Source organism: Silene latifolia, chromosome X, assembly GCF_048544455.1.
Source record: "Silene latifolia isolate original U9 population chromosome X, ASM4854445v1, whole genome shotgun sequence".
NCBI lineage: Eukaryota > Viridiplantae > Streptophyta > Magnoliopsida > Caryophyllales > Caryophyllaceae > Silene > Silene latifolia.
The window spans coordinates 5,813,826-5,841,366 of NC_133537.1; the positions used below are offsets into that span (position 1 = coordinate 5,813,826).

The 27,541-nt window shown below is 37.0% G+C and overlaps 5 protein-coding genes across 5 annotated transcripts; 4 read left to right on the forward strand and 1 right to left on the reverse strand.

Annotated features, from left to right (window-relative positions):
- The first annotated feature begins 4,156 nt into the window (after positions 1-4,156).
- Positions 4,157-6,194, forward strand: LOC141622504 (serine/threonine-protein kinase-like protein At3g51990). Its single transcript, XM_074438544.1, has one exon. The coding sequence runs from the start codon at positions 4,398-4,400 to the stop codon at positions 5,844-5,846; it is 1,449 nt and encodes a 482-aa protein (XP_074294645.1). The 5' UTR covers positions 4,157-4,397; the 3' UTR covers positions 5,847-6,194.
- A 2,749-nt stretch (positions 6,195-8,943) lies between these two features.
- On the forward strand, positions 8,944-10,844 carry LOC141622505 (GDSL esterase/lipase LIP-4-like). Its single transcript, XM_074438545.1, has 5 exons — positions 8,944-9,266; positions 9,339-9,527; positions 9,601-9,761; positions 9,948-10,218; positions 10,303-10,844. The coding sequence occupies exons 1-5, from the start codon at positions 9,026-9,028 to the stop codon at positions 10,548-10,550; spliced, it is 1,110 nt and encodes a 369-aa protein (XP_074294646.1). The 5' UTR covers positions 8,944-9,025; the 3' UTR covers positions 10,551-10,844.
- Positions 10,845-12,602: 1,758 nt separating this feature from the next.
- On the forward strand, positions 12,603-14,931 carry LOC141622509 (pentatricopeptide repeat-containing protein At3g02490, mitochondrial-like). Its single transcript, XM_074438548.1, has one exon. It carries the CDS (start codon positions 12,743-12,745, stop codon positions 14,693-14,695), a length of 1,953 nt encoding a protein of 650 aa, XP_074294649.1. The 5' UTR covers positions 12,603-12,742; the 3' UTR covers positions 14,696-14,931.
- A 2,835-nt stretch (positions 14,932-17,766) lies between these two features.
- Positions 17,767-19,001, forward strand: LOC141622513 (zinc finger protein CONSTANS-LIKE 2-like). The gene is made up of 2 exons (XM_074438551.1): positions 17,767-18,433; positions 18,529-19,001. Exons 1-2 carry the CDS (start codon positions 17,867-17,869, stop codon positions 18,889-18,891), a joined length of 930 nt encoding a protein of 309 aa, XP_074294652.1. The 5' UTR covers positions 17,767-17,866; the 3' UTR covers positions 18,892-19,001.
- A 4,555-nt stretch (positions 19,002-23,556) lies between these two features.
- LOC141622515 (putative galacturonosyltransferase 9) lies at positions 23,557-27,091 on the reverse strand. The gene is made up of 3 exons (XM_074438552.1): positions 26,630-27,091; positions 24,510-25,733; positions 23,557-24,394 (listed from the first exon to the last, which is right to left on the reverse strand). Exons 1-3 carry the CDS (start codon positions 26,783-26,785, stop codon positions 24,119-24,121), a joined length of 1,656 nt encoding a protein of 551 aa, XP_074294653.1. The 5' UTR covers positions 26,786-27,091; the 3' UTR covers positions 23,557-24,118.
- Between the last annotated feature and the right edge of the window lie 450 nt (positions 27,092-27,541).

Consider the following 27,541-nt stretch of genomic DNA (forward strand, 5'->3'; position numbering starts at 1 on the left):
ACTAAATAAAATAGTCGTTGTCATAAAAGAAGCCATGAGAAGATGGTGTTATTTTAAACTTTAAAGTAACATAACTACGCAATCTAACAATAATTGATTAGGTAATGTGTAACGGATCGGATGTGTCGAAGAGGCCAAAAAAGGTGGTGGTTGGTCCATGAATAAATTCAACTTAAGTTGGATGACAACAATACAACATCGTGACGCTAATTTCGTCATTAAATCATGAGACTCTCACAAAAAGGAGAGGGGGGAGGTCAAAGACTCCACGTGTCTTTCCATTAATCTTTCATGGGTATTTTGTGAGAAGAAATGGTATCCGTCACAAGCTTGTGACGAATATCGCCGTCTTCAATGAGATTTTGTGATACAACATTGCTTGTTGCATTTGGTGGAAAGTGAAAAGAGACTAGTATGAAACTTATATTCTCGTTTGAACTTTCAAGTGTTTTACTACAAAAAAGTATTCCTAATCTTTGAATTATTTTTTTCTTCAAATTCAACTTCTCAGACTTTTCTGTTAGTTTTCAAAATTCGTATTGCGTAAATGTTGTTATCTAGTTGCATTAGTTATTGAGCAAGACAATCTCACACTAGCAAAAAAACCCTCTCTCTCTAAAAAAACCCTCTCTAAAAACCTAGCCTCCATTATTATTCGGGGGCTTCCATCGATCGTCCATCGATGGTAAGCCCCACAAACGCTTTCTTAAACATCTAATATTATGCAGATCTATCTTATTTTCAATAATAGTCTCCCTTTTGGTGAGATCTGTTGTTCCGTCCCTTCTTTCGGGGTTTTTCCATTTTTTCGTGGGATTGTTATCAATATAATAAGTTTTAATCGACGGGGAGATTATCAGAGTTGTTTCGTGGATGAATACATCAAGACGGCTAATCTGCTTTCCCTCCATCAAGAAGGATGCAGAGACATCGATTATTCATAGATTCAAGAAATTTATGATTTTGGAGCGCGGCGCCATTCAGATATTTAGATAGTTATTTTGAATGTATTTTTTACGTTAGCAATCTTGATTTTCCTTTGTCTATTTGTTATCTTCATTGTAACCTATGCCTAGTTGATTATTAATGAGATGACAATTTCAAAAAAAAAAAAAGACAATCTCACACTACAACAAATTCAAAACGATCCCTTTATATAAAACAAGTCATTTATATTGATAACAATCAAGCAATGGTTCTTTACTTAAAAGGTTACTACTCCGTAATATAATTTTATGGAGTAATAATTTACTCATTTGTCCTTACTATTTGTTCTTCTAAAAGGTGAAAATTTTCCCGTTAAACCACGGAAAAGTCAAACTATCTAACAGATAGCTATTAGTTGTTATAATTAGGAACTAGACGTCTTATACTATAATTTGTGATTTAGATGATAAAAGCAAACCAGATTTAACCAAAAACGATCTACATGGTGGATAAAGTTGACCTTATTATCCAGGGTGATTTCCTTACATAATGCTGTGAGATAAATTAATTTCCATCATATGGTTACTTGAAAAATATTTCTCACCAAATAGTTAAGCTAGGATTGGATAACTCAATGCAAAAGGATCGGAAAGAACATTATACTGGGATTTTCTATAAGTATTGTCTTGTAAGAAAATTATTCCCTGCATATTTCTACTTAAATTTTATTCATTTTTAATTTTAAAGAAAACATATTTAAGTATATATTATAATTATTTGCCATATAATATTATATAATAAAAAAATCTAAATTAGAATTATGATAAACGAATTTTAAATATTTTATTTTTTATTTGTGTATATTAATACTACAAAAAAAGAACTTTTTCATAGACTTAATTTTTCTGCCCGGAATATAACTTTTCATCATTTTCTTTTTGCAATAATTCGTTTTTTTTTTACAATAAGCCAAACATTTTTGATTTTTTACACTTCCTGTTAATATATGACTTATTGCAAAAAAAAAAAAAAAAAAAAAGAAGAGAATAGACGCAAAAAGAAAAGATGAAACATAACTCACACTTATACTAGCTTTGATGTTAGATTTTAATCCAACTATTTCGAACTTTCGAACACAAAATATAAATAAAGTTATGAAGAAAGTACGAGTATTTTTTATGGAATATTAACACACATAAATAAAAAAAATATTTTAAATTCTTTTATCATAATTGTAATTAAAAATTAAAGTAGTAATAGGTAGGGAATAATTTGTTTACAAGACAATACTAAGGAAAATTTACTTTTTTTTTTCTTTTCACTCCTTTTGGTTTGGAATATCCAATCCTAACTTAACTATATGGTGAGAATTATGTTTTAAATAGCCATATGATCGAAATTAATTTGTCCCCTAGCATTATGTAAGGAAATCACCCTTATCCATATGACATGCATAATCAAAATCTAGTGTTTACTTGAGAACTAAACGTAGAGGCTAGCTTGTTGTCTTTCGTGCCTATTGAGACAAAATGTTCTGAGGTGAAGTTAAAAGGGTTTGTTGAGTAGCTCATTTTCGCTAAAAAAAATAAAATTTTAGTCAATTTTTGAATTCTTTTTGAGTTTATATACCTTATGATATTACTCGTTTGTTTTTACTGAAAATTTCCGGCCTTCTAATTATAAATCTTGACTAGAGGCCCTATGTTATTCTTGCTGGTTTTCTTATCACGTGTCCATTGAGCATATGTTAGGAAAACCGATTTATAAATGATAAAGTTAGTTTTGTGACATAAAACTTTTTCTCGAAGTTGTTCGGTGTACACTAAGAGATAAGGTTCAAACTCCTTGACTTTATTTATTTAAGTCATTTTTCTTTTTCTTTTTTTTTTTTTTTTAAATTTTGATGTAAGATAGGAATTGCCATTTAAAATATTTTAAATATTAGTGGATTTGGTGCCACGTTACCTTTCAACCTTCTTGTGAAGGGAAGGTATATTCATATTCAAAGCATCTTGCTTGTGACGGATAATATCCGCATAAGTTGAAAACCTCTCACAATAAAGAAAGTGGGTTGACAAGTGGGAGGGAAAATGGAGCACCCATGCATATTGCCACTTACATTTTATGAGAGAGGCATTATTCGTCTTCAGCTTATGACGGATAGTGTCCGTCTTCAATGAGATTTTGTAATTCATATTATACATTACCATGCACGACCTATAACAAAGGAACATCTTGAATTGCACAACCCGCCAGGACAAATTTTCATACGTCATAAATATTCGAATAAGACTTATATAGTTATATACCGAGTAGTAGTCAATTAGTCATCTTGTATAACAATAAGTAATAACGGATTAGAGTACTCTTTTCTAAGACAATTTTACACTATTATCATGTAAACCAAATCTCGTTTACAAAGAACATGGCTTATAGATGTTAAAAGTATTCTAGTTATCGCGATGATATGTTTTACGGTGATGTACCCTTGTATAAGACTACCTTACACAAGTGTTAATGCCTATGTTAATGCCTTTTAGCGAAGTCAAAAGGCAAGGTAATGCAAAATGTTGTCAGGATCGGGATTCTACTTTGGATCGATGGGGAGGGTAAGATCGGATCGTAGAATCGCAAGATTCTACAAACTCATTAAATATAATTTTTTATTTGGTAAAAACATATAATTGAAAATCAAAACACTTGTTTATTAATATTTATTCATAAAATATTGATAACTAATGATTTTAGTATCATTATATGAACAACTTACACGAAATTTGGGTTTTACGGTGTCATTATATAAAAATATATATTAATTTTTTTTTATCATGGAATCGGATCGTATTATGATCCCATCTCTAGAAATTTTCAAATTAATAGGATCGTAAGATTCTACAACTATGATAAAATCGTAGGATCCAGGATCGGTCAAGTATTTTTGGATCGTAAAATCGTAGAATCGTTGGATCGAATCGCGATTCTGACAACGTAGATTTATGCAATTTCTCGTAAATATTGTTTCTTCCGATTTCATATCGGAATTTGCTTAATTTTTTGAGGAAATTAATAATGAACTTTTTCCTTAAAATAATGAAATGAGACAATTACATAATTGCTCCTACCAAAACCTGCACATTTTGGGATCTCAATTTGTTAAAGGATACCCCACTTCTCCAACCCCAAAATTCAAAGACAAAAACTCCCCTTTTCTCCCACCCAAATTATAAAAATCCAACCTTTATTTCACTACAACTCACCACCCAAAAACTTCATTCCATCAAAATCTTCCTCTATACAATCCCCCATCAAAAACCACAACTTCCTTCACCTCTAAACCCGATATCTCGACTCTATTTTACTTATCACGCCCCTAAAAATTACCCGACTCACCTCTATTTTACTTATTACGCCCCTGAAAATTCCGAAATCCATAAATCCCACATCGTGTCCCCCAAAAAGATTAGTTCTTGATGGGCTATCTCTCTTGCAAAGCTCAATCATCCATAGAAACCTCAAATTCACACAACCCATCTCCTACAAGATTAAAAAAACAAAACCCAAGTAAAAATTCTCATGAAAAACACAAAAATATTCAAACTTTTAATTATAATGATCTTGAATTAGCTACTAATCACTTTTCTGATCAAAAATTACTTGGTAGAGGAAGCCATGGACTTGTTTATAAAGCTCTTTTACCTTCTGGTCAAATTGTTGCTGTTAAAAAACCCTCTAGAAAACAATCAAATTCATCAAATTTATCAAATTCTGATGAATTTGATAATGAAATCCTCATTTTATCCCATATTAAAAGCCCTAGATTTGTTAATTTAGTTGGTTATACTAATTCTAATGTTAATGATAATAATCAAGGTGTTAGAAATGATAGGTTGCTTGTTGTTGAATTTATGTGTAATGGTACTTTATATGATAATTTGCATAAAATTAGCGATTTTAATAAATTACCCAATTGGGGTAGAAGGATTAGATTAGCACTTCAAATTGCGAAAGCTGTTGAAACCCTTCATTCCCAATTCCCTCCTGTAATTCATAGAGATATAAAATCGGCGAATGTGTTACTTGATAAGCATTGTAATGCTAGATTAGGTGATTTTGGTCTTGCATTGAGATGCAATGTGGGTGATTTTAAGCTTTTGTCTACGCCTCCGGCGGGTACAATTGGATATCTAGACCCTGGTTATGTGACTCCTGATAATTTGAGTACTAAAACTGATGTCTTTAGTTTTGGGATTTTGTTGTTGGAGATAATAAGTGGTAGGAAAGCGATTGATATCGGGTTTTCTCCACCTTCTATTGTGGATTGGGCTATTCCTTTGGTTAGAAAAGGGAAACTTTTAGGGATATATGATCCTAGGATTGCTCCTCCTAAGGATCCTATGGTGAGGAAGCAATTGGCTATTATTGCGGCGAAATGTGTGAGGAGTAATAAGGAGAGGAGGCCATCAATGATGGAAGTTGTTGAGGCTCTTGATAGGTTGAGTAAGTTGGTGCCTTTGCATTCTTGGAATGGGTTGACTAATCCTTGTTTGATGGTTGAGAATGTTGGGCATCCTGTTGGGTTGGGAAATGGGAATTTGAGTTCGCGGTTGAGAGGGTTTGAATGTGGGAATTTAGATGATGTTGGTGGGAAGTTTGCATTGCCTTTGAAGAATCCGAGAAGGGTTTATTCGGATTTGGGGTTTAGGAATAATTTGATGGATTTGATGGCTGAGCCGGATTTGGATTCCGAGTATGGAGCCGAGGATGAGGTTGATCGTGGTAATACTTCACGGATTCTGAGTGAAAGATATGGTGATAAGGGCAGGACTATATCAAGTTCTCGCTTAGGCGATGGTGGTGGAAGTCTTGTTCAACTTCGGAAGAGTATATTGGAACATAAAAGATCACAGATGGGTCAGTGAACTGATACTGGATATGCTTTCTTGGCCGAGTCATGGAAAGTCGAGACTTCAATCTCAAGCGATGTTTGGAGGGAAGCGTAAAAGAGTAAGCTCTTAATTTTATACAGGCTCAACCGCTCATGTATGTTCTGTAGATTATTTGCTGTTGAATTGTTTGTGTTTTCATAAGCTGTTATTTGTTCATTTTCACTTAAGACAACATGTTCATTGAGATCATGATAGATTTAGCTTTGTTTTCGACAAGAAGTGGAAAATCCTAAACCTAAGGATCCACAATTGAGCTGTGTGAGCTGTTGTATAGTCTGTAACACTTTTTACCAAATTGAATATCCAATGATCTTGGTACTATCGAGTGTATCATTTGTGAGTTTTCAGCATCATAGTCGTCAACTGTATGAAATTCGACACCTTTTGTGTATGTGACTCAATTAAACCATCTTGGAGTTTCCTGGTGAATGCTAGAAGAAAGAGGGGGATAGGCATCGACCATTTTAGGTGTCAAGGCACGGTGATATGACTGTCGGAAATTGTCTCATTGCGTCTTGTTGCCCATTGCACCGATTTAGGATCTCAGTCAGGGCAACTGAAATGAGCATATGCAGCATATGCAGCGAATGCTAGTATTAGTATGTTGTTTTCAGACAACCTTATTATCGTAATTTCATATATTCATATGATAAGTTTATTCGTATGAATGAGCATGTCTAATGCACCGAAATAGTTAAATGGTTTTCTCGAAAATTATTAGTTGCATTTGGCTGTAGATCGTAATCATGGAGCCAGCATAGAATCAAATCAATGGAGTATGTCTATAGCAAGAAGCACTATATTTATTTATTTGGTCCTAAAAGAAAAATGCCATCATATAAAGAGAGCATATATTCATATGTTCATGTACTTCAATCAAGGCTTTACAGCTCATGGCTCTCATTAGTCACATGCTTTTTTTTACTCGTGAATCTGTGTTGTTATGTCAACTTTCTTTGGTGATTAAGACGGGTATTATCCGTCTTAAGATTAAAACGAGTTAAATAGCCCTCACTTCATGCGTAAATGAGAAAAACTTTTTGGTGGTCCTTAGGTATTCTATTTTTGTCTCGTTTATCCTATTCCGACTCGTTTTATGTTAAGTAAGAAGGATATGTCTGTCTTAAACAAGAATTTGTGTTGATCGGAATGTGTGTATATGACAATGGATACTGTAAAAACCAATTCAATTGATTGTTTTCTGAATATGGCAAAAACATAATCATCAAGAGTACAATTAGAAGAGGTAACTTTAGCATGATTGATGGAATAAAATAACTTGCATGCCTAAAATTTGTGAAAATCCAATGAGAACAAGGTCAAAAAGGCAAAAAGCACTCAGTTTACTATTTTTGTCCTTACTTTATATGGCTTTTACTGCTTAACATCTTCTTCCTAAAGCATTAAGTCACACTGTTCTTGTCTTAATTATTGGAAGCACTAGTATAAGTCTTTGTGGAATAAATGGATAACAATGTCTACTAATTCACATTCATAGATATTATATAAATGTGATATAGTTTAGCCGATAAAGTAATCAGAAGTGATACTCATAAAATGATTCCAGTCTCGTCACATGTATACTTGTCTTGTGGTGCCATTTACACAAGAAAAAATATACCGGCTTGAGGAACTAAGACTTTTTTCTTAGTTCTTCATAAGATCTTTATACGGCATAAAAGACTAAGGGTGTGTTTGGATAGCAAAAGTGGAGGGAAAGGAAGGAGAGGGGGAATGAGGGAAGGGAAAGGGAGAGAAGGGAAGGGGAGGGTGAATGAAGTGTGGGTGTTTGGATACAATTTCCCTCCAAATCTTGCCTATTGTGGAGAGATTTTGATTAGGCTTGGAGGAGGGAAATTGGATCCCTCCAAATCTCTCCCCCTCCATTTCCCTCCACCCTCATTTGCTATCCAAATAAGGGATTTTAAATACCCTACTCTCCCTCCCTTTCTTTTCCCTCCAAATCACTCAATCCAAACACACCCTAAAAGTTAAGCGAGACACATGGAAACCTGGAAAAACCGCCAATATTTTCTTTGTTTAAAATTGAAATGTCATGAACAATACATGACAAATTTGAATCAGAATTTGTTACTAATGCAGGATCTTTTGTTTGCTAACTGTTCATTCTGAGCTCTATTGAATTTTCATCAACTTCTCAACTACTACACTTTATTTTAAACATTTAATTGTTATTTTACTGCTGTTCATCACATGATGTGTACTAATTTCTACTTGGTACATTATTTTATGATGGGTAGGTATTTGAGTATTATTATTTTTAAATGTTCAAGCTCAGCTACTTATTTCTATTTATTTGAATCATTAATTAAATTCAGGAAATTATTAGCCAACCATTAATGAACAATAAATGTAATAATGAGGAGACCCAAATGGATTAATGTGTTGTTGGTACTTGCCACTTGGTAGAGTGTTCATGAGTAAACTAAAAGCCCAAATCTTGGTGGGTTTCAGGATCCAAGTTTGATATTAGACTCTTGTTTGGGCTTCGGGCCCGTTTTCCTAGCATGTTAATGACATGGTGGCGCGAGGTGATGCCAAGTCTCGATACAACTTATGTCGATTGTACATGATATATGTGAGAGGGTGGTATTGAGACTCAATACCGTTTCTGGTGGTGCCTCGCCTTTTTTTATCGGTCTTTGTCGAAATGTTAAGGTCTGTGCTTAATTAAATGCTCCATGTGCTGTATGCTTGCATTACCTTCAGTTAAGCTGATAGCTGCAGCATAAACTATATATATACACATACTGTCCAAGCTCCAATGTCAACTTGGTTGTGTAAAACTAGGTAAAGTCAATCAATTTGCTCAACAATGGCCATTTTAAATGCAGAAATTTTATGCAAGTGTACATTATTGATATTAAACTCCCTCCGTCTCAATCATTTGTTTAGCTTTTATATTCTTTGCGGGGGGTATTTTAATTAAAGGTAAACAAATGATTGGGACGGAGGGAGTACTCAAGATGTTAGAAACAGCATGGTTGGCCACTTGGGCATGTGCATCTAGGATCAGGATTAAACCCCTTCTTAATCTCTAGATTTGTCTGATTAATTATCATATAGTCAAGGTTGACTTAAAAGTTTTAAGTACTGAATATTGCTAATGGTGTAATTGGTAGAAACAAGAAATGGGTGAAAAATGTGCAAGGCCTGTGCTCGTTTTCGAGTTACTGTTAGTAGTCTTTCTACTTCCTGCATTCACTTTGGCTCACTCAAAATGTGTACTTTTCAATTTCGGTGACTCAAACTCGGATACAGGTGCTTTAATGGCTGGACTAGGACTCTACCTTGGTCCACCGTCTGGTCAGCAGTTCTTCCACAAGACTACTGGTCGCTTCTGCAATGGACGACTCTACATTGATTTCATTTGTGTGTACCTTGCTTATATTACGCCATTATTGATATGTCGTAGGGTTTATGTACTAACCATCTAATTTGTAGGCCAGAGTTTGAAGATAGATCTTCTAAGTCCATACCTAGAATCTTCGGGTTCCGATTATAGGCATGGTGTGAACTTTGCTGTGGCGGGTGCCTATACAGAAGTTACTCTATGGGTTCCCTTCTCGATATCAGTTCAGGCGGGACAGTTTGGTCATTTCCAGAACCGAACCAGAGAGCTCAGACCACGAGGTTCTTTCCTTGTTCATATTTGTCTACCTATAAATGCATGTACATTGGTTAACCGCTATACTCAATGTTACAGGGAAGGGATCAAGGATAAGCGAAAAGGAGTTCAAAAATGCTGTATACTCGATTGACATTGGTCAGAACGACATTAATCTTGCTCTGGTCTCCAACTCAAGCTACCAACAAGTTGTTGATAAAATCCCGGCTATTATCAACAGGATTGAAATTGGCATCAAGGTGATTCCTTCTTGCATTGTATTAGCCGCCTTTTCTGAATCAAAACAATAACATGACCTTAGTATCCAACGTTTAGGCCACCGGCTTTGTGAAAAAGGCTCGTCATTTGAATTGATTTACTCCTGTCATAAGCCTATTAGTGTCTCGTCCAATTCCAATTATGTTAACAGCCTATTAAAAGTGTAGGCGCTTTATGGAGTGGGTGCGAGAAAGTTTTGGATGTACAACATGGGGCCGATAGGCTGCTTGCCACAAAAATTGGCCTTGCAGAAGAAGGTGGATAGCGAACTTGATGAGTTGGGATGCCTGGCACTGTATAACAATGCCACAAAAGCATTCAACAAGGGATTAACAGGGCTCTCAGATAAACTCGGATCCGAACTCCAGAATGCTACTGTCGTGCTTACTGATATGTACGCGATTAAATATGATCTCTTTGCCAACCCCGGCAAATATGGTGAGTTAATCATACTGAGGCATTCCGATTATTGACAAACTTTAATGTTAGATTGTATATATACATATGTCTGATGAAATGCAGGGTTTGAGACGCCACTTATGGCATGCTGCGGCACAGGAGGGCCTCCATATAACTACGTCGACAAGAAGACTTGTGGTGAACCAACAGCAAGTGCTTGCAGTGACCCGTCTCATTCTGTTTCCTGGGACGGCGTTCATTACACTGAGGCTGCCAATGCTGTGATTGCTTCCTCGATATTATCCGGCAACTATTCGACACCATCCATTAAATTGAAAAGTTTCTGCAAACAAGATAAAAGTATTCATTAGAGCCTTTAGATTACTACTCAGTACTCAGGAGAGCATTCTGGTGTCCATGTGGTTTGCTCAACATCTGCTACACTGTTTCATTATCCCAGACCCTAATGTATACTACTGTTTTAGGCAGAAACTCATCATAGAATACAGATCCATTTTACTGTAACAAGTTTCTCTATGGTGCTTGACTGGCTATGTTTATTGTTTACTGATTTTAGACTTCTTTATTCTGTGCAACGACATGTTGCGATTCCATGGGCAGAGCCAGAAATGAAATCAATAACTAACTTTCTTCTTGTCGTTTAATATCTTTGCTAATTCAATGATTTTCGAGTAGCATAAAACGATAATTTTAACTATTTTTTTAAATTTTGGGTAGCAAGTATGTCACCCTTGTAAAAATAACTCATGAATCTCAAATAAGTCACTGACTTAATACACAAATTCTTGTTTGTGACGGACACTGTCCGTCACAAACAAGAGACGGGTACCATTTTACCTCATAAAGTACCCACTTTTTCTCTCTCTGCAACACTATTCATGTGGTCCCCTTTCTCCACTAACCCATTTTGTTACCATTTTATCTCACAAAATATCCGTCACAAATGGTAACCCGTCACAAGGGAGACCAATTGGACTTAATATACGGAATACATCATTTGCAACTTGAGGTCGAACTATGTCACCCTTGTAAAAATAAGTCACCGACTTAATATACGGAGTACATCATTTGCAACTTGCAAGTTACTCATATCATGTACTACCGGCTACCGCTAGTCTTGCTATAGACGGATATATTCGTCTATAGCTAAAGACGGGTCAAATAGCTTGAAAGCGGTGACATGTTTGGCCCCCACCACCCCACTTTTTTTTTGTCGTATTAAGAATGTGGTATTGTATTTGGCCCGTCTTTAGTTATAGACGGATATGTGCCGTCTATAATGAGATTTTGTGCTACTAGTCATGAAGTATGAGTTTATGTATATCCGATGTTTACCCAATACGCACCTGATAAAAAGTGGACGGGTCAAAATTCGACACTTTTTATCATTGAATGGGCTATATGGGTCACCCCTAGAGTTGGGCTACAATTTGTTTGGGTCCTGCTATACGTCGTCGACAATTTACTAATTATCGTCGACAATTAATGTAAATTTCCAAGTTTGCCCTCCATAACATAACTCCATTTCCGTCTCACTAAAATGCAATTTCCGTCTCACTAAAACACAAGTCAATTTCCGTCTCACTAACATCTCACTAAAATCTTTCAAACAAAAAAAAAGACGGTTTTTCAAAAAAAAAAAAAAAAAAGCGGGATTTGTAATTAACAACATGAACGAGAACTTAGCGATTATCGATTACCGCACCAAAAAATTAATCTAAGTCAGAAAATGATTTATTTTTTTCAAAAAAAAAAAAAAAAAAAAAAAAAAATTCCGGACGAAAAACATTTTCGTCCAGACCAAGGTCCGGACAAAGAAAATTTTCATCCAGACCATGGTCCAGACAAATATTTTTCGTCCAGACCCAGGTCCAGACGGAAAATATTTTCGTCCAGACCCAGGTCCAGACGAAAAATATTTTCGTCCGGAATTTTTTTTTTTTTCTTTAAATTTTTTTTTTTTAATTTTTTTTTAATTTTAATTTTTTTTTTTTTCCGGACGAAAATATTTTCCGTCTGGACCTGGGTCTGGACGAAAAATTTCTTTGTCCGGACGAAAAATTTCTTCATCCAGGCCTTTTTTCAACAATTTTTTATTTTTTTAAAAAATTATTAATTTCCGTCTCAAATTACTTTTGGGTGCGTGGATCGATAATCGCTAATTAAAATAAGTTTCAATAAATTAAAAAATTAAAATAAAACGAACTATCCCCGAACGGGGTTTATTAGTAATTATTAATTATTTTTTTACGAAAACAAAACAAGACGGAAAAAATATAAGGGGGGGTGTGAGGGAGGGATAATTTTGGAAGTTCATTAAAATTGTCGACGATAATTAGTAAATTGTCGACGACCTTTGGCAGGCAGGGTTAATTAACCATCTCACTTTACAACATTTTATGGATCCAATTACTCAAATCAAGTATACTTCACTTACTCACTCCTAAATCTCCCCAAAACCCTACACACTCTTCTCTTCTCTCTCTTCTCCAACCAGTTTTACCACAAAAAAGCTCAAATCTTTACATCAAAGCTTCAACAAATGAGGAATCAATGGCGTCTTCTTCTCCGTCACAATCTGCTCTCAACCCCCAGATTTTCTCGTCCCCTTTTCCTTCACCAGGTTACTCCTTCTTCTACTGCTACTGCTACTGTTCCTCTTGTTTCTTCATCTTCAACCCTAAATTACTCAACTTTTACCCCTAATTTTCGCCGCTTTTATTCATCTGATTCATCTGATTCACCAACAAACACTGGTAAATCCCCTGAAACGTCACTTGTAATTGATATTTTCTCAAAACAATTGAATCATGATGAAATTAAGAAAGAATTAGATGATAATAATGTTGTTGTTAGTATTGATTTAATCAATGAAGTGCTTAAACATCTGGGATCGGAACCCGATACCGGGATTAAGTTATTTAATTGGGTTTCTAAGATTGATGGAAAAGATGTTGTTTTAGATTCAAATTTTTATAATTTGATGCTAGGGATTTATGGTAGAAATGGGTTTGTTAAGGAATTTTGGGATTTGTTCGATTCGATGAGGAAAAAGGGTTTTGGGATTAAAAGAGGTGCTTATGATTGTGTTTTAGAGAGATTTGAGAAGGATGGATTGGTGGGTGATGTGGAGAAAATGAAAGGGTTGTTTGTGAAGGATGCGTCGGTTGAAACGGTTAGTTCTAGGCTTAGAAGGATTGTAGTGAGGGATGTTTGGGATGAGAGTGTTGAGAAGGATTTGAAGGGATTGGGTATCGAGTATTCGTCTGAGTTGGTTAAGATGGTGTTGGAGAAGCTTGCGTTTGAGCCGAACAAGGGGTTGATTTTTTTTAGGTGGTTGGAGGAGAGTGGGTTGTTTAAGCATGATCGGGTGACCTATAATACGATGGCGATTGTTTTGGGTAGAGAGGATTGTGTTGATAGGTTTTGGAATGTTCTTAGGGATATGAGGAATGCTGGGTTTAAGTTGGAGAAGAGGACTTATATTAAGGTGTTGGGACGGTTTATTGATAGAAAAATGATGAAGGATGCTGTTGGTTTATTTGAGTTTGTGATGGATGAGGCGAATAAGCCTTCCCGGCAAGATTGTACCTTTGTATTACGGAAACTTGCTACGGCTAAGGAACTTGACATGGAATTGTTTTCTAGAGTTGTGAAGGCGTTTACAGGGAAGGGTTTTGCTTTGCAAGATGCTATGTTGGATTCTGTGCTCAAATCGTTGACTAGTGTTGGGAGGATGAAGGAGTGTAAGAAGGTTTTGGATGCTATGGTCGAAGCTGGGTTTGCGCCTAGTGGGTCTATGAAAGCTAGGGTTGCTTATGATCTCAGCAGTTCTAATCTGAAAGACGAAGCAGATGAGTATATGGAGAACCTCGAGGGTCATGGCTTGGCCCCGGATTACAAGACATGGTCTTCATTGATTGAAGGGCATTGCGTAGCTGGCGATTTTGACAAGGCTAGAGATTGTTTGGAGAAGATGATCGAAAAGCAGGGAATTTGTCATGTAGGATATTCTCTTGATATGATCGTGAATTCATACTGCGATAGGTACAGAGCTGCTGAAGCATGCAAAATGCTCACAGACCTTGTTAACAAGAAATTGAATTTTGAACCATGGCATGATACATACAAGTCACTGATCACCAAGCTTCTTGGTCAGCGAGGCTTCCAAGATGCCTTGCCCTTACTTGGTTTGATGAAGAAACATGGTTTTCCTCCTTTCGTGGTACCATTCATTGCATATATTGGGAAGAAAGGAACTCCGGATGAGGCCATGAAATTTTTCAAGGCAATGACCGTGAAGAAGTACCCTTCCAATAATATCTTTATCCGGGTATTTGAGGCCTATTCCAAGGAAGGAAGACACAAACAAGCCCAAGACCTGCTTGCCAAATGCCCCAAGTACATTCGGAACCATGCTGATGTTCTCAGTATCTTTTCTAGCATGAAGACTGAAAAACCTGCCGAGCCAAAGCTTGCTCCTGTTGCTGCTTAGGTTACATTTATCGAAATTTTGCATCAATTTTCCCCAAAAAATTAACAGTTTAGCTCATCTTCATTTCTTTACTAGTGGAGCTGATTAATCTGTTCAGCTGTAACACCGTCGAAAAATTTGTAGTGTAGCTCATCTTCACTTCTGGTATGTTATTCCTTGTTATCCTAAGTCAAATTTTATTGCTTTGAATTTTTCACAGTTTTTGTTCCACATTCAATAATACAGTTCAGTCACTGTAATCACATTTTTTTTTCTCCTATAAACATGTTAAGATTTGTATGTACTTTAAACCCTGGTATTCTAAAAGAAAGAACGGGGAAAACTAAGTCGAATAATAAGATCATTGTACGGTGTACAGCGTTTTCATTCCCAAACCGTGTTATGTATGTACTGTAGCTTGTATAATGACGAAAATAATACGAGTAGTTCTAATTTTACCATACAACGGTTTTACATAAGACCAACTGATTGAAGATAACAATGAGTCGACGAATCTCGGGTAGAGGAATCAAACCAATGACAGTGATCTGATCGTTATCTTCAAAATGCCCTTTCATTTGACAGGGGCTTCCAACAGGGAAAAAAGACAACTATGATTTAACTTTGATTTTCCAAAGGAAACAAAATAATCAAGGAGATTACAAACCTTATCCACAGTAACTTGTGGTCTAAACTTCAAGTTGTAGCCTCTTTTGTAGACCTGGCAAATGGGACGGGTTAGGCTTAGTTCGGATCAGGTTTTTTTCGGGTTTGTAAGATTCCGGTCTGGTCGGGTTATTTTCGAGTATTATCATCAAGTTACTTAAGGAATAACATTTGGGTCGGGTCATAGTTGTTCGGGTCAATTTGGGTTATGGGTCATGCTCGGTCCTAAGTTTGGGTGTCGGATCGAGTTATTTAGGTCGGGTCGAGTCCACTTTGCCAAGTCTACCCTTTTGTGATGCACTTTTGGTCGTAACAAATACTTGTGTGAGGCGCGCCTACACAAGTATATTGTAGAACGGTTATAATTTTCCTGTGATATGGATCCGTTTTACAGAGCCACGTCAAAATTACCTGACAGGCATCTCATGCCAAACTCGGTCTAGTAGAGTTGAGACGAATCAGTAATTTGTTTAGCCTCGAGCCAAATTCGGCCGACTCTGGCTTACCATTTCCACATTCTATCGGGTACAGCATACAACAGTCCGGATCACGCGGTGCACCCGACTAGTTGAGAATAAAAGTAAATGCAAAAACAAACTTTGACGAAAGCGACCGACAGCGATGGCGTACTGTTGATAGAAGAAGCGATCAGATACGGAATTGATAGGGCATGGAGGTCGGTCCAAGGCCCAAGAGGTATGAAGTATTATGTGGTGAGAATGCATCCTAATCTTTTTTGGGTCTTACCAGCATGGCAGCATCATAATATCAGCTTCTTCTAGCTTTCTCTCCTCCAAGTAATTCTCCAACTGTACTTCAACTGTCAACAACAACTTTTACATGTTTTCTTATCATTATGTCTTTAAAGTCATACTTTCATTGTTCACCAAGAGTTTCTTATTTCATGCTCCTACATTTAAATCATTGATCAAATAATACTATGGTCGACCCTGATATTTTATTTCATATGTCTAACTCGGGTTATCCCGCAATTTGCGGGAGCCATTGAGGTACTGAGATAATGTTGTTGTTGTTGAGTAAGGATCCTCCGGAGGTCCATTACTTCTTAATGGTCCGGATTAACTCTGGGGCCGATCGGATGGTTGTAAATTTATTTGAGGAAGAAAAGGTAAATGGGTGAGAGTGAAATACTCCATCTGTCCCGGTCATTTGTTGTCCTTTTCCATTTTTGGGTGTCTCAGTCAATTGTTGTCCTTTCTATTTTAAGAATGAACTTAATGAGCAATTTGATCATTCACACTCAATTTGTTCCACATTATTTTAGTAATTGCCTCTCTCCCCTATCCTTGGTCTTTGTGCAACACCAAAAAGCGACAACAAATCGACGGGAGGAGTATATAATAGAATAATCCTTGTGAAGAGAAATGGACCAAAAGGTAATGGAGAGGATCCTTTTCCGTTGTTGTTGTTGTTGGTGGTGGTGGTGGTGGAGGTGGTGTGTTTAACTCGGGTCCTAAACTAAACATACTTTGTATCATGACCATAGTGTTAAATCTCGGCTTAGGTCATGATTGCGATATTGGTTGTCGCAGTCAATATCGCCTCAGATTGTAGTAAATGCAGTCGATGTATATCTAAAATGTTGATAAATTGGTTTCAAATCGGTGTGGTAAACAATGACGGAGCCAGGAATCAAACTTGAGCATGGGCGAAAAATTTCAAGAAAAGTCGAAAAAAAGTTGAAATTTTTAACTAAAAACTTTGAAATTTCCATCTGCGAGCGCCCTACTAGCCCCCTAGCTCCAACACTGAATTGTAAACGTTTTTGAAACCGTAAACTGAACAAGGGATTAGCAAAGTCTTAAAACAATGCAATTTATTTATCAAACTCTGTATCATATGAATTGCAGTATATGTAAACTGGGACAGTTTGAATGCTTAAAATTAGTGCAACTATCAACTTCTATTTAGAGCAACACAATTACCTGCAACTGCAACTGCAACTGACAGAAAACCTTAAAACAATACCACGTGGAGTTCACGAGTCAGAAAAATGTCAGTACGCCAGATTTCTCAGGGCATCTTTTCTGCCCATACTCCTTAGGGTCCAAAATCGAAAATATACGTGTATATTAAATCTAGACCGTGACACTGAAATATGTTTGTTTTATACGGGATTTTAGTATTTTACCGTATTTTATGGCATGACAGTCGATACAGTGAACGTGAACGTGACCTAAACCGAGATTATTATTGTGGTCCAACATGTATCATATACTTCCAAGGCCTTATGTGAGGTGGGGTGGTCCTCCCTATGAAAGAACCTCTCATTCAAGCATTGAGAGCCACAAGAAGAAGCTAGCTAGACTTTCTTAACCCACTACCCCTTCGCCACGTGTCGTCTGCAGGATTATTCCATCCCACTTGGATTCCTTACATATAACTCAGAAATCCTAACACAAAATCAGAAAAACTAAAACACCAACAACAATCATCAGACAGTACAGAAACTGTCAGAAAGTCAGAAAAACTGTCAGAATTTCAGCAGTTTAAAAAAACAGACAGATGTTGAAGCAGGAAGTATCAAATCATGGAGGAGTTTGGATGTGTGAGGCGTGTGATAGAGCGCCAGCCGCCTTTTTCTGTAAGGCGGATGCTGCATCACTCTGTGCTACCTGTGATGCTGATATCCATTCAGCTAACCCTCTTGCTCGCCGCCACCACAGGGTCCCAATTTACGGACATGACCCTAGTGGCATCATGTCCGGGGATGATTACTTGGGCGATGAGACGACTGATGAGGCTGACGAGGATGAGGCCGCTTCTTGGCTGCTTCTGAACCAGCCTGCATCAGGCAAAACCAGCACTCACAACCACAACCACAACAACAACAACAATAATAATACTGAGGTAGACGAGTATTTGGACCTTTTCGAGTATAATACGAATGGGGATAATCATTACTGTGAGCAGTTTGATAAGCAGAAGCCGGAATTAAGCGTTACTGAGAAGAATTGTGGAGGTGACAGTGTGGTGCCTGTTCAAAACCAGATTCATTATCAGAATTTTTTATTTGGGATGGAATGTGATTCCAAACCTGCCTACAATTACAACGCTTCGCTCGCTCATTCTGTAAGTCTTTTCTTCCGTCTTTCTTCGTAACATTTTCACTTTTCATATACCGATTCATGAGTCATGACTAATTAGTGTAAATTTGACAACCTCAGGTATCAGTTTCATCACTGGATGTAGGAGTAGTACCGGAATCATCAACAGTGAGCGAAATCTCCATGTCGCATACAAGGCCACCAAAGGGTACAATCGACTTATTTTCAAACCCGCCTATGCAAGTCCCAACCCAACTATCTCCGCTCGACAGGGAGGCTAGGGTGATGAGATACAGAGAAAAGAAGAAGAACAGAAAGTTTGAGAAGACAATACGTTATGCTTCAAGAAAGGCGTACGCTGAAACCAGGCCTCGGATTAAAGGCCGGTTCGCTAAGAGAACTAATGTTGAAGCGGAGGTAGATCAGACGTATCCTAATGGATTTATGTCTGACTGTGGTTATGGCATTGTGCCTTCTTTCTGAGCTTAGTTAATGTAGAACCGACGTCATTAGAAATCTTCTAAGTAATTGTTTATGTATTTTCCACACTATATTGTTAATCTCATATCATCTCATTGTCTTTCTCTTTGTAATTTTTTTGTGTAAATTCTGTATAAACAAGAAATCGCTTCATTTCTCTCGACAACAACATTATCATGACGACTCCTGATATAAACTGTAGTTCATGAGTCAATAATTGCTCTGGATTCAAAGAAACCTTAGTTAGTAAAGTCATGAGAGCGCATACTCGTGATATGTTAAGAGTACACTACTTTTTGTACAACAGAAGCTCCTTAATCTGGTTTTGATTTGGGCCTAACTCGTGAATGTATGTGATATGGGTCACTAAAAACTAGGCCTGTGATTTGTATGTGCGTCGAGCCGTCGAAGTGTTGTGAGTTAGCCCAAATTGTGAGAAAGAAGTTCTCAAGAGTTTGTGACTTGTGATTTTGTGAACAATGATGCCCCTAGGCCTTAACCCCTTGTAAATAACATGTGCCAAATTGATAAAGAGGGATTATTTGATTATTTGTTAGCATAAGGCCTTAACTCCAAACAGGTTAATCGAATTGGATTAACTCGGGTTTGGTTATTTTGGGTTTGCTAAAATTTGGGCCATATAGGGTTTGGTCGGGTAGTTTTGGGGTTTATGATCTGTGAGAATCACATATAGGTCTCCCACATCGGAGAAATAGAGAAGAGTGATTTAACTTATAACCCAAGGGGCTACCACTTATTGTCAATTGGTTTTGAGATGAAACCTCTTTGGACTTATAGAGTGGAAACTCTCTCCTCGGTTGGCGCGGACCAGGGCCATGTGCGATTTCAACGTGATCATCAATTTTTTTATGATAATGATTATTTGGGTCAGTCAAATTCATTCGTATTTCGATTCATGCTCAAGTCCTCAGTTCTAGTGTCGGGTCGGGCGTGAGTTGAGTCAGTTTTGCCAGGACTATTATTAAGCCATGTGATTTGGCAAAAGGTTGGAGAACTGCACAAGGAGAGTTCTTCTTGTGTGCAATGCAATTCTAAGGTTCGGTCTATATTAGTAGGAACCTTATATGTAAAGAGTATGAGTTGCCCTTAAAAAAACTTTTATCTTTAAAATCACCTAAGAAATACTCTCTTTCATACACTCTAAAGCTAACATGGACGCACTTTTTGTGAGAGGAAAAGTAGGTTCATGTTACCTTTGGAGTGGATGGGAGGGAGTCTCTAAACTCACCTGCCCTGTTCCAGGTCCACCTAGAATCAGGCTGGAGCCAATGTAACCCGCCCTTCCAAATAATTGGAGTTAGGGCCGGGTGGTCGAACCCTGACCCATGTCCAGCGCTAGCTCGGCCCACCTGTGGCTAGCACTAGGAAGGAGTATGAAGAAAGTACACACTCCAATACTTAATAAATACTGTATGTAAAACTACATGGCCCTTGCCGCATGTATGAAGATAAATAGTTGTTCTGTGATCATCTTACTAAAGCACTGCCTGAAAAAAATTGCCAAATGTTGAAATAACGTTATCTGGTAAATAACGCAAAACAATAAATGACAACATCTCTGCATATTTACATGTGTTCAATTTTCAGATTCATATAACTTCCCTAATTTAGTTCCACTCTCACATCACAATTTAAGCACAAGTAGGACTCCCTACGTACTCATGAGTTATTGTCCTTTATTTTTTGTATAAATACGTCAATTATTAAATGGTCATTTTTTATTATAAAATGACCACTTTTAAACGGTTGCGCACATGCACATCGTATGACGGTCTAATCGAATAATTTGGCCAAACAATGAAACTCGTTACTTCTAAGTTCTAACTGAAAAAAACTCGCGTGTGATACTGGCTATATTTTTTTTCTTTTTGTGTAACAACTCATGCAATTAAATAACTCACTTGATTACATGTTTGCTCTCTAAATGGCAATTTCAGGTGGCATGATTTTTTTGTGTGTGTGCATGAAATTATTCAAACTTCAATGGAATATTCATATGTTGTTTCTTGTTCATAATTAATTATGCATCAATCATCATCACACATGGAAGTATTGTGTTTGGTTGGAACATTCAGAATACAAATTAAACCATCCATTTTAATGTTTGATTTGAGCATTTTGAAATAGAGTTAGATATCCTTAGGTATCTAACTTCATTCCACCCAATATATTATTATTCTCTATTCCCGAATTGAACTAAACAATTGTGAATATGTAAGGGATTCTGACTCCATACATCCTAGAAAAAAAATGTGAATCCATTTCATTCAATTCCTAATGTCTGAACCAAACAACCTTAGTAGACTTTTTTCGTTTTAAGTTATGATGTACCCTAAATGAAAATAAATTACTATTAACTCGTTGAAGTGTATTGACATCTAATTAAGTATTAACAAGCTTGCGACGGGTCAAGTAATACTCATGTGGATGGATATGACAAAATAAATTGTTATTGCCTAAGCATTTTACTTTTGTCTTATCTATCTCATATGGGTAATATTTAATTCATGGGAAAATAAAAATCCCATGAATTGTAAAAATGAGAGGATGTTTGGTTGCCAATTTTTGGCAAAATGTAGGCATTCAATTTTCCAAGGAGTTTTGAATGCCTACATAATGCCATAATGGTGGAATTGAATGACCTAGCCCCCTCTAGGTAGTTCACAACTCCTGTGGAATTCAACTCTCGCATATGCAACCAAACGACTTTTCCGAATTCATGTGAATTCGTATACAGGAAAAGAATTCACATGAATTGGATATTCCGGTGTCAATTAAATTTCTAGATGAACCAAACGAAGCCTTAATCCGTCGCAATGCGACGGATACGCCAGTCACAAATGAAAATTTGTGTTTAATTTTAAACATACATTATCGTCTTAAATAAGAACTCTGCTTCTAACCTGAAAATCTTAAAGTATATGTAATACAAAAGAATTGCCTAAAAAGTATTCCGTACTATAAGCTACTTGAGAATCACAATTTCAAAATCCAAAGAGAGCAATTTTCACATTCTTTGATGAAACAAAGCCATAAAAAACGCCAAAGTTCAAATAAGCAAAATACTACTCTATATAAATTTTACAGTCTTTAGTCTATATACGCCAAAGTTAGACCTTGTACTTTTCGGTTGAAAGAAGTTAAACTGAATTTAATAGAGTTGAACTAAACTGAACTTAATAGAGCTAAACTGAACTGAATTAAGAGTTAATTTGTAAAAAAATGAACTGAACTGAATAAAGTCCAAAAAAAACATGATCTTGCTCTAACTTCTTAAAAAAAGTTATCGCCTAATGATCTTACACTCTTACCCGACTCGAATAAGACTATACCGAATGATATAGATCCCAAAAAAAAACAAATTTTACATACTCTTTGCCCTATAAATAGACACCCTAACAATTTACTTTAACAACTACACTTCTCTACAAACACAAGATTCATAAAGAAAATACAAACTAGAAAGTAGAAAAAATGAGAGAAACAAGCAAAAACAATCATACAAATTTAGCAGTAGTATGGAGATGGAATTCTCCAACATCATACTTATTTAGTGGATTAGTTATTATAATCGGTCTTATTGTTACTGCATTGCTAATGCTTGCTTGTTCGTATCCAAAGCGTACTAATACCTCTTCTTCCTCTCCGACCTCTGATGACGATGTCCATATTGCACCACCGGTTCAAACCCGTGTTGAGCTTGATAACAAGCCCAATATTGTAGTTATCATGGCCGGCGACGACAAACCGACTTATATGGCTGCACCTACTGGAATCCCAGCTCCGCCGCCTAATCATCTTCGAATATGTCAATGCGGCTCCTAAGTTTAATAAAGTTTGCATTAAATTTACGGATCATCAAATCTTTAGGATATATGTCTAGCTTGGATAATACATCCAATATATATATCCTTTTTTCCAAATTTGAGTTGGTATTACATGTGAAACCGTCTCATATAATTCACCTGGATCAAGTTAATGCATGGAACACATATTCAGTTATGCACTAAAGAAAAATGATGTTTGTAAACCTGAAACACTAATATCAAATTGAAGTTAGGACGACATTCTTTCTCTATAACACAATCTACGTACGAAGTTTTTGTCAAGAGGTTTAACTATTAAATTAAGCCGTAGTGAAGACCGCAACTTCTTGTTTAAGACAGACTTTAAACAATAAAATGAATCAAATAGATAGATGAGATCAAAAGCATGATATCTAGGGAATGACAAACTTTTGTTCCATCTACCTATATAAAGATAAGATAATACACAAATTCTCATTGAAGACGGGTCACTATCCGTCACAAGCTGAAAACGGATATTGCCTTCTTAAAAGAGACTACCTAAGTGCAGACAGGTCTTAAGCTTTCAGAATTTATCTGTTAATTCCCCAAGGACCCAGGAAATGTTGCGCACATTAGTTATTGATGATCGGAGTACAAAACTCTTTTAAGTCGTCACTATGTTAAAACTCGAACTCCACTAATGAAAATGATATATTCACGTCGTTTGTAGGACGGAGTACAAAACTCGTCAGTCGTCAACACTCTGCAGTACAGCCACATTCACAGTAATCTGAGAGCTCTGCAGGTCTTTTGTTTCGACATACAGGATATTTTTGAAAGGCCAATTGAAACTTGAAAGTAAAGTGAAATAGGAACAATATAAAATGAAATGGAAGGAGTACATTACAGGTAACCAAGATTTAAAGTTTAAACAAACAAAGACGGTGCCAATTAAAAGATTCAAGCAGCGTGGTATGTCCGTCCATTCCAACAGATTTGGCATTGGTATAACATTCATACTAAAACATACCAACTCCCAACTTGGTAGAAAGCTAGTAGGAAAATCGAATAATGTTGGGACTTGGGACACATATTACTAATCAAGGCACTTTCTTTCTTTAGTAACAATCCTTCTGCGTGTGAACGACCCAGAATGACCCAAACTGGGTGTTTCATTACAATCCATCAGGAGTACATTGTGTCTCATAGATGGTGATACGATAGAAGTGAAAACAAGAATACAAGATATATGACTCATGGGAAAAAAAGAATCGAGTTAGCATACTAGACGTTTCTTTGTTGTGCGAGTTGCAACTGGCAAGTAAATATGACATGTATGAGTACCAAGTAACTCAGTCGAATTTTTCAATATAAACACCTTTCGGTTCCCTCATTGCTGAAAATAGTAGAAACATACCCATCTACAGGCCAAAATTGCACATCTGCACAAATTCCATGTCATTGTCGACATACTTGGTCCAGAGCTCTTTGTACTGATTCATCGCAATGTCTAGCCAAGGTTTCATGCTCCCACTGAAATGAATGACTGCTGCGTTTCTTATCTCATCCATGCTCACACTTGGATTATAACCGAGCCCAAGTACATGCCATGATTTATCCAACGACTTCGTCTTTGAATAGAATGTAACAAGGCCAGCAGGAAGAGTTCCCGACTGCCACAGGGCATGATCTTCGTTCTTGTATCACAACAGAAAAAGAAAATGTCAGACATTGAATTCCCTTAATATCGTAGCTAAGTACCAAAATAAGGAGGCAAGAAATAAATCAATTACTAAGAAGCATTTAGCTCACCAAGTTCTGCCAATAGTGGTACTGCTCTGTGGACTTTTCACGCCTCCATGCATCCAGGTCAAAGATATTCATCCCAAAAGCCCAGGCACAGGCCTTGGGGTTAAAGTTCTCCCGGATGAGAGGATGGGAAAAGTTTAAATAGTGGGAGTACCTGTGGAAGGACCCAAAGCAGGTGTCGACAGACCCGACTATTTTTCCCTCTAAGTCAATGTTCCACAAATCAGTCAAGTCCTTCTGCACAACAACATCATCATCCAGAAGTACTATACGGTGCAAGTTAGGATACATCTCGGGCAAATAAAACCTCAGATGACTCAACATGGACAGGAACTGGGGGTGATCGGCATCTTTAACTGTAGTATCAGTCTGATTCTCAGCATCAAGTGTCTGTGACTTAGCCGATTCAAGCTGTCTGAGGAATGGCACATATGATGGATTCAAAAAGCTGAAGTCTTCTATGGCTTTAACTTCGATATGGGCTCCCCCTTTAACAGGCCTCATTATGAACCACACCTTCATTGCTGCAACAATCTTTCTATCTGTCACCACGTGGAAAACGTGTTTCCCTGGCTCTTTAGCATTCTTAACCACAGAGTTAACAACCACAGATACAGCAATTATATTTTCTGAAAATATGGCATAATGATAAAGTGTAGGATCCTCAAACTCAGGCTTTGGCTCTTCATCCTTGTACTTGTCAGGGTGAGCGATTCTCTCCCCAACAAGCCTCATGCCAAGACAATGCAAACTTTTGGGCACTGATTTTGCAGCAATGTAGCTTGCAATGGCGCCATTCTTTTTTGCTTTAACAAACTGTTCATGAACTGCAAATATCGTATCCTTCAATTTTTGAATCTTCAGCTGATTGTCATACGACTCTTTAGCGTCTGCAATCATTAACCGGGCCAACTTCACTTTATCCTTTACTTCCTTCTCAAATTGCCTCAAAACTTCCTCATCAACAGCACCTTCTGTCTCAAACAAAGCTGTGCGGTAGGCAGGCTTAGACAACAAGTCAGTAAAGTTTTGTGCCAACTCCTCATACTGACTAAGCTGCCGTGAATTCTCAAGTTTCAACTTGCGCGCATAGGCAGCGTAGGCATTAACAAGCATAATATGAACCTGGGCTTGTTTGTGAATTAGATCAAGCCTTGTCTTTGACGGATCTGACTTCAAAGCTAGAAATGTTCTATGAATATATGCATTTCCAGTTGTTGGCATCACCTGTTTCAAAACATTAAACCATCTCAAAATACATCCACATAGTGTTTCCCTACTCAAATATAAAAAAAAAAAACTATGATTTCAACAATGGCATCGAAACAACTAAATCATGAACGAACAATCAAATACAAATCCTTCAACGAAAGCGTCAGGAGCTCTCCTTACCCTGATTTTCCACATTACACTATTTTAGCATCCCCACACACACACACCTTCTTCCATGAAAACCACCACCATGATCACTTTCAAATGCGTAATTTAAAAATGTATCCCACATTTAGTTTCAGGCATCAGCATCATAATCCTACCAAACAAACCCAATTCTTTTAGCCCACGTTGATATTAACCTATGAAACCGAAGAGGTCTTAGCCTAGTGTTAAGACGGAGCCACTACAAAGGATAGGTCCCAAGTTCGAATTCTTTCTCCCAATCTCCCTATTGTAATCCATGGAACATTTATTTACTATACCATCAGTATAACCAACAGTACAGTAGTACACCATAATCAACTGAGAACAGAATACAGAACCCTACTTAATTCGATGAATCATTTACCAAAAAAAACAAACAAATCAATTAAACCCCGGTTTTAAAACCGACAAAAAAACAATAAAAAAACAATTACAAAATTTTAGTTAAATACACCCTCCGTCCCAATCATTTGTTTACCTTTGATTAAAATACGCCTCACAAAGAATAACAAAAGGTAAACAAATGATTGGGACGGAGGGAGTATCCGATATTATTATATTACTGGTTCGTCCCCTAACTATAAATCCTGATTCCGCGACTGATCTAACAACGAACCTAACTAAATAAACGAGCTTACGGAAAGATTAAAATTGAACTTAAACAAACATAATCAATACAGAATGAAAGATTAAGAAAGACATACAGGATCTGAAGAAGGGTAGGAAGGTGAGACAAAGAGGAGTTTAAGAGCAAGGAAAAATAAGAGAGAGAATACGATAGTAACGAAGATCCGATAGGACATTATACTTCGAATACCCGACCCGGGTGGTCCTCTTCCTCCTCGACCCGCCACCGCCATTATTGGATCTTCTTCTTCTTCTTCTTCTTATATTATTTATTCAGATCTTTTGTGGGTTCTAGCTTTAATAGTGAATTCGGGTTTAACCCAGATTTATGGAGGAATGATGATGATGATGATGATGAGTGAGTGTGTAAGTGTGGAGTTAAGAGTGAAGAATGTTAATACAGAATTTGTTGGTGTTTAATTGGTGGGAAGGGGGAATTTTCGTTAGATTTGTTATTCTGGGTTTATCATTTCAATTGGATCATTGTCGGTAGGAAATAGGAATCCCATTACTAGTCTTGTGCACCTAGGGGAGGGCCTAGGGGTTTCTTATCAATTAGATGGTGTCTTGTTATGGTGAGTGGTGACCATGGGTCGGTTTGGTTTCGTTTCGTTTGGTCCAGTTGGAATACAAGGTTCTGGAATAAAATTGTCCGTAAATCACACACACAGTTTCTCGGGGCAGATAAAGCGGCCACACCAGAGGACATTTGAGTTGTGTCGGTATGTGATAAACCAGAATCGGACGGGAATCGGATAGTTGTGAAAAACAGATTGATACTCACGTTGTTTGGGTTGAAATTGAATACGGTAACTCCCGACGCGGCCCAGGACTCGTGGTAGAAAAATCGGGAGTAAAAAAAAAGTGGTCTGGTATAACCTCCAGAACGACTCACATTGTAGAATATAAAACACGGTTTTCGGGATTACAGGATCCCGGAGTAAAAATGTCCGTAAGTGACACAGACGGTTTCATGGATCAAATAAAGC

Excerpts from the sequence above, each read along its gene's own strand:
- LOC141622504 (XM_074438544.1), top strand. The coding sequence starts at position 4,398 with ATGGGCTATCTCTCTTGCAAAGCTCAATCATCCATAGAAACCTCAAAT.
- LOC141622505 (XM_074438545.1), top strand. The coding sequence starts at position 9,026 with ATGGGTGAAAAATGTGCAAGGCCTGTGCTCGTTTTCGAGTTACTGTTA. Across the intron at positions 9,762-9,947 it reads GGATTGAAATTGGCATCAAG|GCGCTTTATGGAGTGGGTGC; the intron begins GTGATTCCTTCT and ends TTAAAAGTGTAG. Across the intron at positions 10,219-10,302 it reads TGCCAACCCCGGCAAATATG|GGTTTGAGACGCCACTTATG; the intron begins GTGAGTTAATCA and ends GATGAAATGCAG.
- LOC141622509 (XM_074438548.1), top strand. The coding sequence starts at position 12,743 with ATGAGGAATCAATGGCGTCTTCTTCTCCGTCACAATCTGCTCTCAACC.
- LOC141622513 (XM_074438551.1), top strand. The coding sequence starts at position 17,867 with ATGTTGAAGCAGGAAGTATCAAATCATGGAGGAGTTTGGATGTGTGAG. Across the intron at positions 18,434-18,528 it reads ACGCTTCGCTCGCTCATTCT|GTATCAGTTTCATCACTGGA; the intron begins GTAAGTCTTTTC and ends TGACAACCTCAG.
- LOC141622515 (XM_074438552.1), bottom strand. The coding sequence starts at position 26,785 with ATGGCGGTGGCGGGTCGAGGAGGAAGAGGACCACCCGGGTCGGGTATT. Across the intron at positions 25,734-26,629 it reads CCTACCCTTCTTCAGATCCT|GTGATGCCAACAACTGGAAA; the intron begins GTATGTCTTTCT and ends GTTTTGAAACAG. Across the intron at positions 24,395-24,509 it reads ACCACTATTGGCAGAACTTG|AACGAAGATCATGCCCTGTG; the intron begins GTGAGCTAAATG and ends TTGTGATACAAG.